Source organism: Bos indicus x Bos taurus, chromosome 2 (assembly GCF_003369695.1).
Source record: "Bos indicus x Bos taurus breed Angus x Brahman F1 hybrid chromosome 2, Bos_hybrid_MaternalHap_v2.0, whole genome shotgun sequence".
NCBI classification, from domain to species: Eukaryota; Metazoa; Chordata; class Mammalia; order Artiodactyla; family Bovidae; genus Bos; species Bos indicus x Bos taurus.
The window spans coordinates 90,872,329-90,891,012 of record NC_040077.1 but is presented as its reverse complement, the minus strand read 5'-3'; the positions used below and the strand labels follow the sequence as shown (position 1 = coordinate 90,891,012).

Here is an 18,684-nt window from a genome sequence, read left to right as displayed (position 1 = left end):
AAGATTGTTGGCAGGAGGAGAAGGCAGCAACAGAGGATGAGATGGTTGTATGGCATCTCCTACTCAGTGGACATGACTTTCAGCAAATTCCGGGAGATAGTGAAGGACAGGGAAGTCTGGCATGCTACAGCCCATGGGGTCTTAGAGTCAGACATGACTTAGAGACAGAACAACAACAACAATCAATTGATGTACATACCATTCCTTTAACAAATATACTTTATATTCCCAATTGAATATTTTAGAGCTATCTAAACAACATACTCAGAACTAAGCTCCTTATTTCTACCGATTCCAATTTACCTTGCCCAGTAGCACCACGGTAAAATGATTAGTACAGAAGAGCAAAAAATCTTAGTAAAAGACAATGAGTAGCATGGAAGCATATATACTAACCTATGTAAAACAGACAGACAATGGAAATCTGCTGTATGACTCAAGGAACTCTGAAACAACCTAGAGTGGTGGGAAAGGGTGGGACATGTGAGGGAAATTCAAGAGGGAGGGGAATATGTACACATATGGCTAATTCATGTTGATGTATGACAGAAATCAAACCAATACTGTAAAGCAATCAGCAATCCATTAAAAATAAATACAATTTTTAAAAAAGATAGTATCTACAATATTTTTTTTAACTTAAAGCATTTTGTATAAAATGCTCTTAAAAAGTGTGTATTTTTTATGCCTTCTCAAACTAAACATACTGGAGCAAATTTCTACATGACTGGGCCATAATTTTGGATGTCCACTAGTCTATGGTGATATTCTCAAGGACTATTAAGGATTCTCACACCTTTGAGTTTTCCTGGATTACTGCATCTGATTTCCAATTTTTCCATCTCATCCTTTGCAATCTCTTCTTTATGTTGTCAATATGCTTACCTTAAGGTTTTTATAATCTAGCTCAGGTTTTAAAAACAGACAGCTTAATTTGTTATAAGTGAATATAAATTTTAAGAAAACACACTTTTAAAAAAGTCTAAGGGACTTTTCTAAAAATAGAGAAAATTTAATAGAAAAATTTTGTAGCATCTATTGTGGCCACTAATAGTAAAGAAAATTAATTGATAGAGACTCGGTACTGCAGCAGTCCATAAAATTAGACATTATTAGGAGTTCACTGAAATTTGATTTCCAAACTTTCCTTTCAATATCTGGTATGAGAAATTACCCAGGAAGTCAAAACAAATCTGCACTTTCACAGTGCAGGAAGCAAATGAAGCCTGTGTGTTTGGCCTTTACTGAAGACACAAACCAGTGTGTTACCCATGCCAAAAATGTGTAACAATTATGCCAAAAGACATTCAACCAGTATGCTACATGTGTGAAAAATAAGCTTAAGAACCCACTCTGACAGAAAACATTTCATTCTAAAAAAAAATTTTTTTCCCCTCTCCTTCCTGTTATTCATAATTTTGAATATTAGACATTTCCCCCTGTGGAGTCAAAAGATAGGATTCTGAGTGGAAAAGTAGAGGACAGATCAGGTATTGGCAGTTTTTCCATTTAAACCTGTATGTCAATTTTTAATATAAATGTGGACACACAAAAGCACAAATGCAAGTCAAAATGTCTCAGTGAACAAGTTTCAGCAGTTCAATGTCATAATAGTTATAAATAAACCTGTTGAATGTTTCTGGACAATGCCACCACTTGGATTTTTGTTTTTTTAAACTAAGCAAACTTTTTATTGACAGCAACTGAATGGTGTTTGTAACATTATCATCATACAGTATATTCCACCCATTTACTATACTTTTCAGAGTTGTACTACATGCAACAACAGATTTTTAATGTTGTCTGTCTTCCGTGCTGTTCCTATAAGTTTGCTATTAAAATAAAACCATTTTCAAAAGGTATTTATACTTGGTGACTTCCAAAGTCCTTCTAACTCCAAAATTCTGTTTAACTCCTCTAGTTTTTTTTTTCTGAAGGTTCAGCATTCTCTTTGCTTTTATTCTCAAATTTGCACAAAAAAGTTAAACATAACATTTCATAAAATAATGCAAAATCTAAAATAGAGATTATTAATCCACATAATAGTAAGGAAAAGGGTGTTAAAATAGATTTTAAAACATGTTAAAATCATGCTAATGGTTAAATATTTTAAATTAAAAGCTTTCAGGATATGTCACATGATCTAAAATATGAAATCCCTGAAAAACTTCCAGGAAAAATATTTCAATATGTGTATTCACACACGTGTGTAATTAAAAAAAGCGTTTACCAAAAAAACTACAAACTTTTTTTTTCTTTTTATAAAATATATTTAAAAGAAACATATATGCTATATATAAGCTATCTTTGAAACTGCTGTGTCCCGCTAGTTCTAATACACCCTTTTCTTCTTCCCTATTAGCTTTTTCAGTTAAATACTCAGCCAAATGTAAACACTGCTATGTATGCCTGTGTGCAATGTCTGGGCTTGTAAAAGCAAGCGCTTCCTGAATGCATAACAGACAAGGAACTGCTGTCTGCCTCATTGGAGCCTGGGATGTTTCTGTTTACAAATCCTGGAGCCAGGCAGGGGCCACTACTGGAGGCGTGCTGTCTGCTTCCTTGCTACACTTAGCCTTTGTCTGGGTCTGTGTCAAAGAAAGAACAACATTGTTGCATGTGCAATAAGCAACAAAGGAAATCTTAAACATAACACAAACTGGTTATGTTGGCTCCTTAATCTTTTACAACTTCAATGCGGAAAGGCAAATTAGGGATTAAGTTTTAAAAAAAATTTAAGCATGTGCTTCTCATAAAAGCAGAGAAAAACATTTAAAATCAAAACAATTAATGTGATCAGAGTTAAATGAATTACTTAGCAAAATAATTCAGATTGCTAAATACTGTTCCAGGAATGATGATATACCGTGCAGCTCAGTGTTTTGAACAAACATTTTTACAAGGAATAAACAATGTTGACTTGTTTTAATTATTATGTTTGGAATGGCAACTATACCATAATCATAATCAGATTAATGTTTATGTTTAATGTCCCAAAAACAAACTGAGTGGAGGCAGATTTCTTATTTTTCCCAAGATGGTATTTAAACTTGAATATTTAAGATCATTTTAAATTTAATTTGCCTTGTTAATCACTGTAAACAGAACTAGCCTGTAAGAAACAAATACAACAAATCACAACAGTAAACAAAACATTTCATATTCTGTTGAGTTTAGGCATTCTATGACTGAATTATAAAAGGAACAGCAGAAAACTAAAGACAGAAAGCGAAACAAACTGCATTAACCCTCTTCCCTATAAAAACTTCAAAAGAAAACAAAGGAAAGGTAAAATCTATCAAACTTAATTTGTAAGTCTTTATAATAATTTTAATATCTTTAAAATAGTTTCTTTGTGATTGAAAAGACTGAATTGCAGGATTATGCTTCTCTCATTAAGGAATAAACTAAAACTAACAAAGTTAATTATATTTCACTGGAATAAAGTCATTAAATAAGTCTAAAATCAACATTTAAATAAATAGGTTAAAATTCTCAGTAAATATAATTAAACAGGAGATACAGATTAATCTGCAGACTATGCTACCTTCAAAAAAATTTCATAAAAGTATAAAGAAACACCATTAGTCATGTTCTCAAAATATTTTTGGTATAATTCTACCAGGATGTAATTGTCTCTATTTTTTTCAGATTTTATTTTTCAGCTTTACATGTAGATATGACAAAACAAAAGTATCATTACTGCACACAAAAGCTTTTGAAAATAATTATTTCTATTTCTTAGAAATCAATAACCTAATTGAGAAAAGATAATTTGAGCCTACAACAGAAATCCAATCATTCCAATATTCATTATGTAAAACAAACCAAAAGCAAATTAAAATTCTCACAATACAGAATCAAACCAAAAAGTCAAATAACTCAAGAGATCGCTAGGCAATTTTTCTAACTGGCATATAAATGATACTTCGAAATCCAGAATTCATACTAAAGATCCTTCAGAAAATGACCATAAAATAACCTGACTATAAAAGTGGAAGTTGTATCTTCCAGTCATTTGCCAACCAGACAACAAAATATAAATTGCATTATACAAATAACTCCTACCCCTCTGACTGATGTTCTTTTCATTATGATCATAACTTGTGCCCATTCTTATAAGGAAAGCAAAATAAGATGTATTAAGAAAAGCTATCTTTTTTCCTATTAAATTTGTTTCCTAGTTTTTCTGATAATTGGCTTCCTTCTTTTAAACCATTTTTATTACAAAACATAATCCACATACACAAAACTGTTGATAATACAAATGTAGTGTTTGGTGAACTATTATGAAGTAAATACTCATATAGTTACCACCTAGGCCAAGAAACGGAGAAGGCAATGGCACCCCACTCCAGTACTCTTGCCTGGAAAGTCCCATGGACAGAGGAGCCTGGTGGGCTGCAGTCCATGGAGTCGTGAAGAGTCGGACATGAATGAGCGACTTCACTTTCATGCATTGGAGAAGGAAATGGCAACCCACTCCAGTGTTCTTGCCTGGAGAATCCCAGGGACGGGAGAGCCTGGTGGGCTGCTGTCTATGAGGTTGCACAGAGTCGGACACAACTGAAGCGACTTAGCAGCAGCAGCAGCAGGCCAAGAAATAGAACATCTAGGTTCCCCCAAAACCCTTACCTGCTCTTGGGTCATTATTATGACCCCTCTTCCCAGAAAAAGCCATTATCCTAACTTTCATGGTAAGCATTTCCTTGCTTTCATAATAGTATTATATTTTTTACCTGCTTAGTTTTGACCATTTCTCTATTCCATATAAATAAAACTTTTGTGCCTTGAATCTGTTATTCAATAGTACATTTTCAAGATTTAACTGTGCTATACGTGCAGATGAAATTCATTCAGGGCTGCTCTTCTATATAACAGGTTATTTTTCCTTGCAACGAGCCTAGGAGTTATGATAATAATAATGAACAGATCATTGTAGGTAATCCCTATCAAGCATCATAGAAACATTACACATTTCACTTATATTTAGTACTTTTAAACTATCTAATTTTATTAATAAGAGAAGAATATTAAACCAAACAGACAAATGAAAAACGATTGGTTTCTACTGTTTTGGCAGCAGAGGCAGTAGCAGAAACCAAAAAGGCCAGAGTTAATAAAAGATGAACTGGGGCAGAACAGAGAAGAAACAAAAGCTTGGCAATTGAGATAAACGTGTCGTTGCTCAGTTGTGTCCAACTCTTTGTGACCCTGTGGACTGTAGCCTACAAGGCTCTCCATCCACGGGATTTTCCAGGCAAGAGTACTGGAGTGGGGTGCCGTTTCCTTCTCCAGGGGATCTTCCCAACCCAGAGATCAAACCTGGGTCTCCTGCATTGCAGGCACACGCTTTACCCTCTAAGCCACCAGGGATGGGGCAGAGGTAAATATGTCTTATTGGACAGTTTATATGTAATTAGCACCATTCAGAAAACCATCCTTAATATATATCTAAAACCTTAATTTACCTATTTCATGATTTCCAAACTATTTCCTCATCCCTCAAAGCACCTACCATGTTATCTGACAATTCTTTAAAAGGGACCTTTGAAACAGCACAGCTGGTCTTCCATGAAAAGATCATCAGCTCATCCATCATTGATTATTCCCACTCACACTGTTTATAGATATTTGCTCAGTTCCTACAAACCCCACTCCTCAGACAGTGAGAGAAGGGTGGTAAAGTGACACAATACCTAGGGCAGTGATAAAGCCAAAGTGGAGTTTAGAAAAACTGTGGCTGGTACTGTACTATTCTCCAACACAGACACTTCTCTTTCTTATGTCCTCAACTCTTCCTTTTTACAATTTGTCTTTTTATCTTTCCTTCTCTTTTACATTCCTTTATTTTCCCTGAACATATTTTTGTCTGCAAACTTGTCTTAAAGGCACTGACATCTCCTGCTTGAACTATAAAAATAGCTCAGCCCCGAAGAATTGATGCTTTTGAACTGTGGTGCTGAAGAAGACTCTTGAGAGTCCCTTGAACTACAAGGAGATTAAACCAGTCCATCCTAAGAAATTAGTCCTGAATATTCAATGGAAGGACTGATGCTGAATCTGACTTTGGCCACCCGACGTGAAGAACTGATTCACTGGAAAAGACCCTGATGCTGGGAAAGACTGAGGTCAGGAGGAGACGGGGATGACAGAGCATGAGATGGTTGAATGGCATCAATGACTCGATGGACATGACTTTGAGCAAGCTCTGGGAGTTGGTGATGGACAGGGAAGCCTGGAGTGCTGCAGTCCATGGAGTCACAAAGAGTGGGACATGACTGAGCGACTGAACTGAACTGTCCCACTTAGAAGCACTAATGAAAGTAAGAAGTTGGAGTTTCACCACAACTCTACCTAGGTTTTCTAACAAAAGCAAAAGATATTTATCATATAATCTCTGTGAGATAAAAACAATTTATGTTTTTATAAATATCTTAGTATTTTATCAAATTGGAAAGCAAGACATATTACTCTTTAAATGAGTGACTTGTTTAGTAGCTCTTAATCCTTTGACAGATCCACTTCAAGAATCATCAATGAAAAATACCAACCTAATTTTTTAAAAGTATTGATCTGTACAGTAACTAATAGGCTATTTTAAAGTAAGAAGAAAATCACCTAACTAGAGTATCTGTAGTAAAAGCTAGCAGAGTGAAAATAATTTTGATTTATACCACTTGTGGGTATATTTTGGATGTCCATTCTTATATGCAACAGATTTTATTTTAAAAGGAGTGAGGAATTTATTAGGGAAAAAAAGAGCTGGTACTAAATATATAGGTGCTAAAGAAATTTTCCTTTTAAGTTTAGAAAGTAACTCTTCTTGGTTTCTAAAAGTCTCTCTTGCTGTAACAAATATATTGACATTCTCCTATGGTCTCATGATAGATGGAATGTACTTCCCCACCTGTTGATATTGAATTTGGCTACGTGACTTACGTGGACAACAGAAGGCTGGCAAATATATAAAACTAACAGAGATCTAAAATATGCTTGGGCAATTCTATTTGAGCTCCCTGTGATCAACTAGCCCATTCTGAGTAAAATGCTGCCCCTTTATCCTGAGCCCCAGACAGCGAAGGCCTGAACTGACCCTACATCCTGAACCTGAGTACAGCCTGTATCAGGCAAATCCAGCAGATCTTCAAGAATGGTGATCGTAATAAATGCTTGTTGATAAGGCCAGTGAACTCAGAGGTGGCTTACTGAAGAAGTATTATTGGCAACAGTTGACAAATAAATAAGTACACCTTCTACTGTAACATATTAAATAAATGTGTGCAATATATACAACTTTTGGTTATCTAAAAATTAGACATTTAGGAATAGTTTAGAAAAAAATATTTTTCTACTTTTACCTGTTTTTCTCACAATTATAGACATATTAACATACAAACAAGAGGCTATATAAGAAATGCCTATAACCCTGCTATTAACTACAGACTGAACTATTAAAACTGGAAAAATCAATGGTATTTGTTTATTTAAAACACAGCACTTTGGTTGTTTTCTGGAGTAAGACATGTAATACTCTCCAAAGATCAACATTTTATTTAACTTTTGTGAGCTTCAGATTTGCAAGACGAAAAGAGATCTGGAGACTGGTTGAATAACAATACTGAACGGAACTATACACTTAAAAATGGTTAAGATGGTCAATTTTATGTTACGTGTATGTTACCACAATTAAAACAAAACCACTCTACGAGGATAGTTCTCACTTTTTTCAAAGTTAACATTTTATTTTTAAAATCCAGGACATATACATATACATAAAGACCAGAACTCAGTAACATAATTTCTAGAAGTTATAAAAATGTTTTACAGATACTATTAGCATTTATTTCAGTATATTTTTAGTCTATGATAAAGGAAATAATAAGCTCAATTTCCTTTTCCTTCACTTCCAAGCAACGACCTCTGGTCAGCAGTTCTGGCAGCTAGAAATACCACGTGACTTGCTAGGTTGAAGGGCACTAAGATGTGTCTGATTTTTTTAAAAAAGGAAAATAAGTGATCCTCTACTTAATAAAATGCACTGTGGCAGACAAAATCGTCCCCAAATTAGCATGGAGGAACTCAGGACAGATAGAAAAAGAGAAGTCCTTACAGTGAAATAATTGTAAACAACTCTTTTAAATATATGTATAAATTTCTATTGGGAAAAAAAATGCAAAAATCTCTCTTAAAATCACACATAAAAATCAGCAGGCAAAATTCTTTTCCATGGTAACAACAGCAACAAAAACCAAAAAACAAAGAACAATAACAAAAAAAAACCAAAAACAGCCAGAAAAAAACGCTCCATAAATTCTGAAACAGAAAGCCTAAATTTTGAATTGAACATTAGGCTTTTAATCTCTATGCCAATATTAGTAGAAACTGAAATTAAAGAATGCCATCTTTTATTGCCATTTGCAGCACGGAAGGAGCTAGTGATGATCATACTAAGTAAATTAAGTCAGAAAGACAAATATTGTATCACTTGTATGTGGAATCTAAAAAATAATACAAATGAACTTATTTACAAGACAGAAACAGACTCACTGATGTGGAAAACAAACTTATGGTTACCAAAGGGGAAGGGGGGTTATAAATTAGGAGTATGGGATTAACAGATACACACTATACATAAAATAGATAAATGACAAAGATTTACTGTACAGCATAGGGAACTATATTCAATACCTTGTAATAAACTATAATGGAAAATAATCTGAAAAAGAATATAAATATATGACTATATATAAACATATAATCAAATCACTTTGTGTATACCTGAAACCAGAATTGTAAATCAACTACTGCTCAATTAAAAAAAAAAAAATGCCACTTTTCTCCATCATAAAACACTTCAAAATTGGGGTCAATAGGATACATATAACCATTTAAACATTACTTTCTCATAACTTTAAACCAATAGATCTGTTGGGTAAGCCATTTTCACCAAGCTATGTCAGTCTTTCTTTCTATCAATTGATTTTTAATTAATGTAACAAATTATTCAACATCTTGAAATACAGAAGAATAACTAGAAAAAAATAGGGATATGTAATGGAAAAGACTGAGGTCTTGTGGATGTAGCCTTTAATGTAGGATTAAAAGGTAATTGAAATAACTGGCAAGAATATGAAAAAAAATTTTAATTTAAAAAAATTAGTTAAGCCTTTATAGTAGTTAGTAAATAATTGAAATAAAAAAAGGGAAAGCCAAAAAATGGTCCAGTGATAAACATATTAGGGTGACTACATCTCCATGCTACTATCCAACATTTTATATCAAAAGGACAATAACAAGTGTTGGTGAAGTGCTGAGAAAAGAACACGCTGTGTGCTGTTAGTGGAAATGAAAATTGGTGCAGCTACTGTGGAAAACAGTATGGAGTTTCCTGAAAATATTAAAACTAGAAGTAACATATGACACAGCAACTCCACTTCTGGATACTTATGTTTGAAGAAAATGAAAACATCTACTCAAAAAGATACATGCACCCCATGCTCACTGCAGCATTATTTTCAATAGCCAAGATATGGAAACAACTTAAGCATCTACTGATGAATGTATGGATAAAAAAAAATGTGGCATAGGTATATAAACACACAAACACACATACATATTCACCATAAAAAAGGAAGGAAATCTATTTGCAACAACATGGATGCACACTTGAGGGCATTGTGCAAGGTAAAATGAATCAGACAGAGAAAGAAATACCATATGACCTTTTATGTGGAATATTAAAAACAGAACCCGCCGGCCAATGTAGGTAGGTGTAAGAGACACAGGTTCAATCTCTGGATAGGGAAGATACCCTGGAGGAGGAAAAGGCAACACACTCCAGTATTTTTGCCTGGAGAATCCCATGGACAGAAGAGCCTGGTGGGCTATGTTCCACAGGGTCACAAAGAGTTGGACACAACTTGAAGTGACTCACCATGCACGCATAGAGAATGTCAAGATTACTATAAAGATTATGTTGAACATATGAAACTAAATACAATGTTATATATGTCAATAATATCTCAATTTTTAAAAACCAACGTATTATTTTAAAGACAGCTGCTATACAAACCACAACTGGTTTTGAGACAGGCTGGAACCTGGGACCTTTTGCTGCAGGGCCTGCAACTGGACCAGTGTCTCTTCAAGCAACAAAATACAAACAAACCAAAAGGGCCTTAAAAATAACCGCATGCATTCACAGATGGGGCAAATTGTGAATAAGAAGATACAAAAAAGATGAAAAACCTAACTGCCACTTCTGAGGAGGCAGGAGCAAAAGCAGGGTACTGCAAGTGACCCCTGTACATAGCGCCACCGATGAGATGAGTAAGCCACCCCATCACTCCCCTGGAAGGACTTGTGGACCCACCCCTAAAAGGGACCAGTTCCCATCCTTCGACCCTCAGGGAAGGAGCAAGGCAACATTTTACTTATTTTCACTCCCTCCTGCTGTAACAGAAGTCCCAATAAAGCCTTGCCTGAATTTCGTGTCTGGCCTCTTATTAATTTCTACTGATAAAAGAGTCCTGTAACCCAGTTTCATCTTGGCTTTGGATGTGCTGGAAAATTTTCATGTATCTATAACTCTACTCTTTATGATATGCTGGCATCTGAAACCACTAAATATTTATGGATTTAAGAATAATGAGTTCTTCCATATGAAAAGATGCAAAAAGTTCTCAGTAATCAAAGAGATACAACAAGAAAATGAAGCCCAATTAGTGCAGGCCAACAGGTACAGAACACGTATGGACATGGAAATCATAAAAGACAAGAAAATTTATTGTAGTTATTGAAATGAAGACATGGAAATTATTTCTTGATCAATATCCACATTTGTATCTCAGAAGACGTTTATTTTTAAATATCAGTCTATTCTTTTTTAGAGTTAGGGTCAAGTTGATAAACATGGAATGGGATGGACTTTCAATGGTAGCAATGGTAGCAAAACTTCAGAATCAAAACTGTCTGATCAAGAACATATAATATGTATAAATAGAATCTTGTTACTATAGCATTATAGTCGATTATATTCTTACCAGGGGGCTTCCCTCATGGCTCAGTGGTCAAGAATCTGCCTACCAATGCACTTGGGTACGATCCCTGGGTGGGGAAGATCCCCTGGAGAAGGAAATAGCAACCCACTTCAGTATTCTTGCCTGGAAAATCTCATGGGCAGAGGAGCCTGGAGGGCTACAGTTCATGGGGTCACAAACAGTCAGACACGACTGAACAACTAAACAACAACTACAGCATTAAAGAATTAATATTTTCTACAGGAATGCATTCCTCTATTTCTTTTGTGCCACCTCTTCTCCACTAATATTTTTTTAACATTTTAATTTATTTATTTTTACTTGAAGGATAATTGCTTTACAACATTGTGTTGGTTTCTGCCATACATCAACATGAATCAGCCATAGGTATACATACACCCCCTCCCTTTTGAACCTCTCTCCCACCTCCCACCCGTCTAGGTTATCACAGAGCCCGGTTTGAGCTCCCTGAGTCATACAACAAATTCACACTGGCAAACTATTTTACATATGGTAGTGTATATGGTAGTGTATTATGTCTAATAATATTTTTAGTAAGTATAAAAAGGAACAGCATATTTTGTTTTGATTCTTACTAAAATGCATCATGAAGTATTAAGCATAAAAAAATTTTAAGACATTCTTATTACCCATTTTCTGTCTACTCAATTGCTTTAATGCTGCCACAGAAGCAGTAAAAACCGAAAAAAATCACTATAAATTCACAATAGCTAAAAACCTACCTGTGGCCCTATGCCAATGTCAGTGTCTCTGAATGTAGGCTTTCATTTCTAGCTTAGTGTGAGATAAAGACATTTGCTGCCAGATGCTGAAATTAGAATTTCTAATCTTAACAAACAGCACAGCATAAATTAGAATTTCTTAAACACAGCATTAGATGCAGTTCAATCTTTATTTTTTTTTGCAGTTTAATCTTTATTATCAACCTGATCTAACCATCAACTTAATGAATAACATACATAAAAGAAAAGTATTCTACATTTTTATACTGATTTTCATCCAAGAACTTCCAATACTAAACACAGTGAATAAAGTTTAATTCTTTTAAATGACAAATTTTTGCCTGCTTTTCTACTAACTTAATTATCTTGTTTATAGTTAGGGAGGTTAATTATACCAATTCCAGAAGTGTTATCAAGAAACTTTTCTAAAATAACTGCAAATACTGCATTAATTATATACTTCTTTCAAACTCTTGGAATTTACAAACACACAAAGGGTGAACTGAGGGTTTAAGAAAATAAAAGAATACTGTAGATACAAATTCATTTACTTAAAAGACTGGCTTTCTTTTTAAACAGAGTAAGTACCACAAAGTCCCTCATAGTTGGAAAAAACTCAATACAGTTCACTTTCCTAAAGTGTCAGACTTTGTAGGTGCTACATGGACATATATTAGTGAAGTTTCTTTCTTTCTTTTTGTCTGGTTATTATAAAATAAAATCTCAACTTGGTGACAGTTTAATTCTATTACCTCACAAACTTTGCTATTCTCTTCTTTAACACAAAGAAAGCAAGCCTGAAGTTTCAGACAATTTGATAAGCAACAATATCTAGCTAATTAACTAATTTACTTTCAACTTATTTACAATTAAATAAGTAATTTTTAAAATTTATTTATTGAAGGATAATTGCTTTACAGATGTTTTCCATCAGACCTCAACATGAATCAGCCATAGGTATACATATATCCGCTTCCTTTTGAATCTCTCTCCCATCTCCTACCCCATCCCTCTAGGTTGATACAGAGCCCGTTTGAGTTTCCTGAGCCAATACTGCAAATTCCCGAATTCCTGATGTCTATCAATTTTACATATAAGTTCCATGTTATTCTTTCCATACATCTCACCCTCTGCTCCCCTCTCCCCATGTCCATAAGTCTATTCTCTATGTCTGTTTCTCCACTGCTGTCCTGTAAATAAATTCATCAGTACCATTTTTCTAGATTTGGTATATGTGTGTTAGAATATGATATTTATCTTTCTCCTTCTGACTCACTTCATTCTGTATAATAGGTTCTAGGTTCATCCACCTCATCAGAACAGACTCAAATGCGTTCCCTTTTTTTTCATGCTGGTTTTTTTTTTACATTTTTTTTTAATTGAAGGATAATCGTTTTATAGAATTTTGTTGTTTTCTGTCTAAATGTATTTCCTTTTATGGCTGAGTAATATTCCATTGTGTATATGTACCAAAACTTCTTTATCCATTCATCTATCGATGGACATCTAGGTTGCTTCCATGTTCTGGCACCACTGTAAATAGTGCTGCAATAAACAATAGGATACATCTGTCTTTGTCAATTTTGGTTTTCTCAGGGTTTATGCCTAGGAGTGGGATTCCTGGGTCATATGGTGGTTTTATTCCTAGTTTTTAAAGTAATCTCCATACCATCTTCCATAGTGGCTATATCAGTTTACATTCCCACCAACAGTGCAAAAGCATTCCCTTTTCTCCACACCCTCTCCAGCACTTACTGTTTGTAGACTTTTTGATGATGGCCATTCTGACTGGTGTGAGGTGATATAAATAAGTGATTTTAAAGTTCTTCTTTCTTATAATACTTACAACACCTTCTACTTACCATACTGGCTATCCATTTACAGTTGATGAGAAATTTCCCTTTAAAGTACTTGTAAGTATTTTTTAATGAGATGATACAAAGAAAAATAGATGTCCTTGAATTTGGGGAAAAAGTCATAAGCATGCTCAAAAAAATCTTTTCATTCTACCAAATGAATGAACAAACAAGTATTAATTTGTCTGCATTTGTGTGTAGAGAATAATGGTTAAGGATAACTGAGTATGGACAGTAATGGTTAAAACTAATAGAAAGTAATGTTTGGTAACACATACTCTGGAGTTAAAACATCTGGTCTGTAATCTTGGCTCTACCACTTACTAGCTGTGTAACTTGGTAAATTATGTATCTGTGCCTCAGTGTTATCCATGTGAAACAAGAATGTAACAGGAACCATTTCATATGTTTCTGTAAGGGTTAAATGTAAATGCTTAATGCATACAGAGCCCTTAATGAGTACTCAAAAAATGTTATTTAGCTAGTTTCAATTTCCCTATGTAATAAAGGCCTGGAGTCCCTTTAATATGTTTACTGAAACTGCTCTATCAATTGTATAATCCTGATAGACTGAATTGAAATTTTATTAGTAGATGTATCCTATCTGAAAAAAACATTTTCTAAAAATCTAAAGTTTACTGCAAGTAATATTTTAAGAAGCAATACTCATTGAATAACTATCTAACACTAATGTCTTAAGGCCAAAAGGAAATAGAATTAAGATCAGCATATGCAGATTGGGGAAGGAAACAAAGTACATCAAAAGTAAACCTATCATACTGGGCACAAAACATGGACGGTTTCCTAAGAGAAAGGAAAGGGCCACAGAAAAGGAGATCTTGAGGGAAGAAGAGTACCTAATCTTCCTGAAATCCATAACTGTGTCTAGAACCAGGTTTATTTATATTAATGCATAAACAGGTACAGAACTACTGGATACTGTTTTTTAAGATTCTCATACTTTCTCATTTTTAAAATACAAATAGTCAAAATCAGGTACCCATTCCCTTAAAAGAGACAAACAATTGAAACAGACTTAGTAGTAGAAGAGAAAAATCTTTGAAAAAAGTGACTGAGGAGCAAAGATCTACATGAGTTATCAATCAATCCATATATCTCCTTATCTCTAGCCAGTTTTATTTTGGAGAATTATCCGATAATGTGACTCAGTCTGAACACATGCTAAATGTTGACAACAACCCAAGATCAGGGGTTACAGCAAAATATTTGACATGCATTTCTAAATATCAGAAGCTATTTTTCTTTTCTTTTTCAACGGTAATAATTCAACATATAGAAACATACATATGGAAAACTATACTTCAGATGCTGTGATTGGAGGAAAAATGCTTGAGACCAAAGAGCTAGCGTCCTAACTAGCTAGAAATCATTGGTGATCTATAGTCCAAATAGAATGTTAATTTTTATGGCATATAACAATGCTCATACAACTTTTTTCAACATTAATAATTAACTGCTGGTATTTAATTATTTTAAAACAGACATTTCACTTATGCCTCAACAAAAGCATCAGTGGACTTCCTATTCCACTAAATTTTTTAGGAACCAGTCACACTTAACTTACAGCTGATATTCCTGTAACTTTTTGCCTATTATTATATTGGTAGACAATAAATGTCAAATGTTAATATTTCAGACCCCAAACCAAAAAAAATTTAACCTTTAAATTAGAGGTTATGTTAAACTTACAAAAACTTATATAAGAAGGGGAAGAAGGGGATGACAGAGGATGAGATAGTTGGATGGCATCACTGACTCGATAGATAAGAGTTTGGGCAAACTCTGGGAGTTGGTGATGGACAGGAAGACTGGCATGCTGCAGTCCATGGGGTCACGAACAGTTGGACACGACTGAGCAACTGAACTGACATTTTTAAGGGAAACAAACTCCCTTTTTTGTAACAGAACATCCTTAATTTATGACCTGCCTGATTTACCTTTGTGATTAGATTTAGGATATGCATTCTTGGTTGAAATACAGTACTGTATTAGCACATTGTGTCCTCAGGGTATCATGGATGTCCATCTGCCCTTCATTAATGACACTATTAATACTTGTCTAAGGTACTGTCCAATTTTCTCACTCCATAATTACTAATTTTCCCTTGCAATATATGTTGGAGAAATTCTAAACTCAAATACCCTCTGTCTTTACTGACTGCCCCCTAGATTTGAGATCATTTGATGATTCTTGCCTGACCCAATACTTGGAATGATAGCTGCATAATGATAATTTTCTAACTTCTCGATTTACCACTTGGCATTCTACTATAAACAACTGCCCTATCTTCTCTCTCTCTGCTATCAACAGAGAACTAATTCATTTTCCCTCCAAAGGTTTATAACTTAATACTGTAGTTTTTTAGCACTACAAGGATCTCAAATGTAGCTCATGGAAGGATCCTTCAAGCTGATTACTGTGACAAGTCTCCATTCTTTGAGGGGGTACTTCTTTCCTTACTTTCTAGTGTTACAAGATGTTGCAGGCTTATTTTGTACCTATACTGCACCAATCCTAGAATAAGTCATTTTTCCAAGGAGCCCAAGTTTCATTGACTGAGGAGTCATCAGTTCAGTTCAGTTTAGTTGCTCAGTTGTGTCTGACTCTTTGTGACCAGATGGACTGCAACACACTAGACTTCCCTGTCCATCACCAACTCCTAGAGCTTGCTCAAACGTGTGTCCATTGAGTCAGTGATGCCATCCAACCATCTCACCCTCTTGAATCAGGTGGCCAAAGTACTGGAGCTTCAGCTTCAGCATCTGTCCTTCCAATGAATATTCAGGACTGATTTTCTTTAGGATTTACTGGTTTGATCTCCTTGCTGAGTGTTTATATGAAATATAACTGGCTTCATTTGCTTTCAGTTTGGAATTGTGGGGAGTCATAGTAGAAACTAAATCTGTGTGTTATGTACACTTATAGTTACCGGAGTGCTTTTGTTTCTTGTCAACAAACAAAGGGAAGAAATATATTTAGGTAGGTATATATGTATACACACACAAATACACACACACACACACACACAGCTTCATATAAATGCATATAACACATATATGTGGATATTTTTAAAGGCATATGTCCCTAATGATATTTTAAACTACAATCTATTCACATAGGATTCTCTTTTATTTCCACATCTATAACTATGTTTCCTTATTTCCTTCAGTGAGAACAAGAGATCCCAAGAATATCAACACCTACATTCATTTTCTTAATCCTATAATACAAATATATCTACAACTTCAGAACTGCTTTGTCGACACTACTGAATATAAAATCTTCTAAAGAGATTAGTATTTATTTGCAATTACCCCCACTATCTCTTACATCACATCTTGCATCAAAGAGTATATACAGTCAAATACCATTTTAGTAAAATGCTTAGTTCTTTCGTTTCCCCTTAAGTGTGATTACAATGTTTATGTGAAATACAGCTGGGCTCATTTGCTTTGAGTTTGGAATTGCACCCCCTTCCCATCCTTAATGACTTAGTTATACTTTTACACACACAGATTAGCAACAAGACTCCAAAATTCAAAACTACATGCATAAAGCTATGTTCAGAGGACTCTTTTTCCCTGTATCCTTTTTGCTCCATTCCCTCCAACCCTTGTAAGTAACCAACATTACTGTTTTCTGGTTTATCCTTTCTTCACTTCTTTTTGTAATGATAAGCTTTCTGTTTTACATAAAAGACAGCATATTGTATAAGCTTATTACACACCTAACATTACCTCCAAATATAGCTTTAAAATTAGTACTCCATTACACGTACATACCATAGTGGATTTCAATCAATCTTCTATTCTTAGGCTTTTACGTGGTTTCAATACTATGCAGTTACACACAACACTGCAACGGATACTTTATGCATATGCATTTAATACTGTTGGGGGTATGTCTTCAAAGATCAATTTCCCACAAATGGGAGTGCTGGGTAAAAAGTAGGCACACATGTTGTATTCTTAATATTGTCACTCCCTTCAAAATATAGTTGGAAAGTATTATATTTTGATTCACATCTTGGAAATCCTGGTGTACCTTTTTTCGATTTCAGCCATTCTCATTATGCTGGAACTCTCTCCCTTTTACTTTGGCCAAACCGGAATATTTGTATAATTTAAATTCTGAAAATCTTTGGAGAAAGGAATTTTCAGGAAAAAGTATGTTACTTTACTCACTGAGTGGTGTTGTGTCTGGAGGTGGAAAATTCTCAGTAAAGTTGACATTACACAAGTCTGTGCTACAGCAGCAGAACCGGTATGTTCCATTCTGAATTGAGGGTGGGGTGGTAGTTACTACACATTCTTCATAGTGACACTCCTGGGGATCACCAATGTGAGACCAACATCCTACAAGTAGATATTAATGTAAACAAGTTAAGAGTCTGTAGGATTAGAAAGAACTAAAAGGAAAACAACAAACAAATTGCAAACAATGTGATGGAGTACAAATAAGTTATAAAACTCTCTTGCAAACCAAAAGGAAACCACATTTTTTTAAATAACAGAAAAAGGTAGAGCATAAAAAGGCATTTGTGGGAGGAAAAAGCCATTAATAAAATGTTTCACATCATAATTAATCGAAGAATTTATTATTAAAACATCTATAGGAATACTTTTTTATCTATTAAACTGTTCTGGTTTTTAAAATAATGATATATAATGATAACAAGGATTCAGTAATACTCTCATACAGTGCTGGAGGGAATGTAAACATATACAACATTTTTAGAAAGTTACATAGTAGTTTTTATGAAGAGCCTTAAAATATTCATGTTTGATAATCTAAAAATTGTACTTCAAGAAGTCTATTCCATATGTATGGTTAAGGCCTTCTGCTGTTCACCTGAAACTACCACGACATTGTTAATCAGCTATATACCAATACAAATACTTTTGGTGTTTAGAAAAAATAAAGTAGAAGTCTGTTCTGGGGATTCCCTAGTAGCTTAGGTGGGAAAGAATCTGACTGCCAATGCAGGAGACACAGGTTCGATCCCTGATCCGGGAGGATCC

At 34.4% G+C, this 18,684-nt stretch overlaps 1 protein-coding gene across 1 annotated transcript in view; it reads right to left on the bottom strand.

Moving 5' to 3' along the window:
• BMPR2 (bone morphogenetic protein receptor type 2) overlaps positions 1-18,684 on the bottom strand; it is a 151,857-nt gene that overhangs the window by 40,911 nt on the left and 92,262 nt on the right. Inside the window, exon 3 of the mRNA XM_027564601.1 lies at positions 17,848-18,018. Coding sequence (XP_027420402.1) covers positions 17,848-18,018 — 171 coding nt within the window. The remainder of the gene's footprint in view (positions 1-17,847; positions 18,019-18,684) is intronic.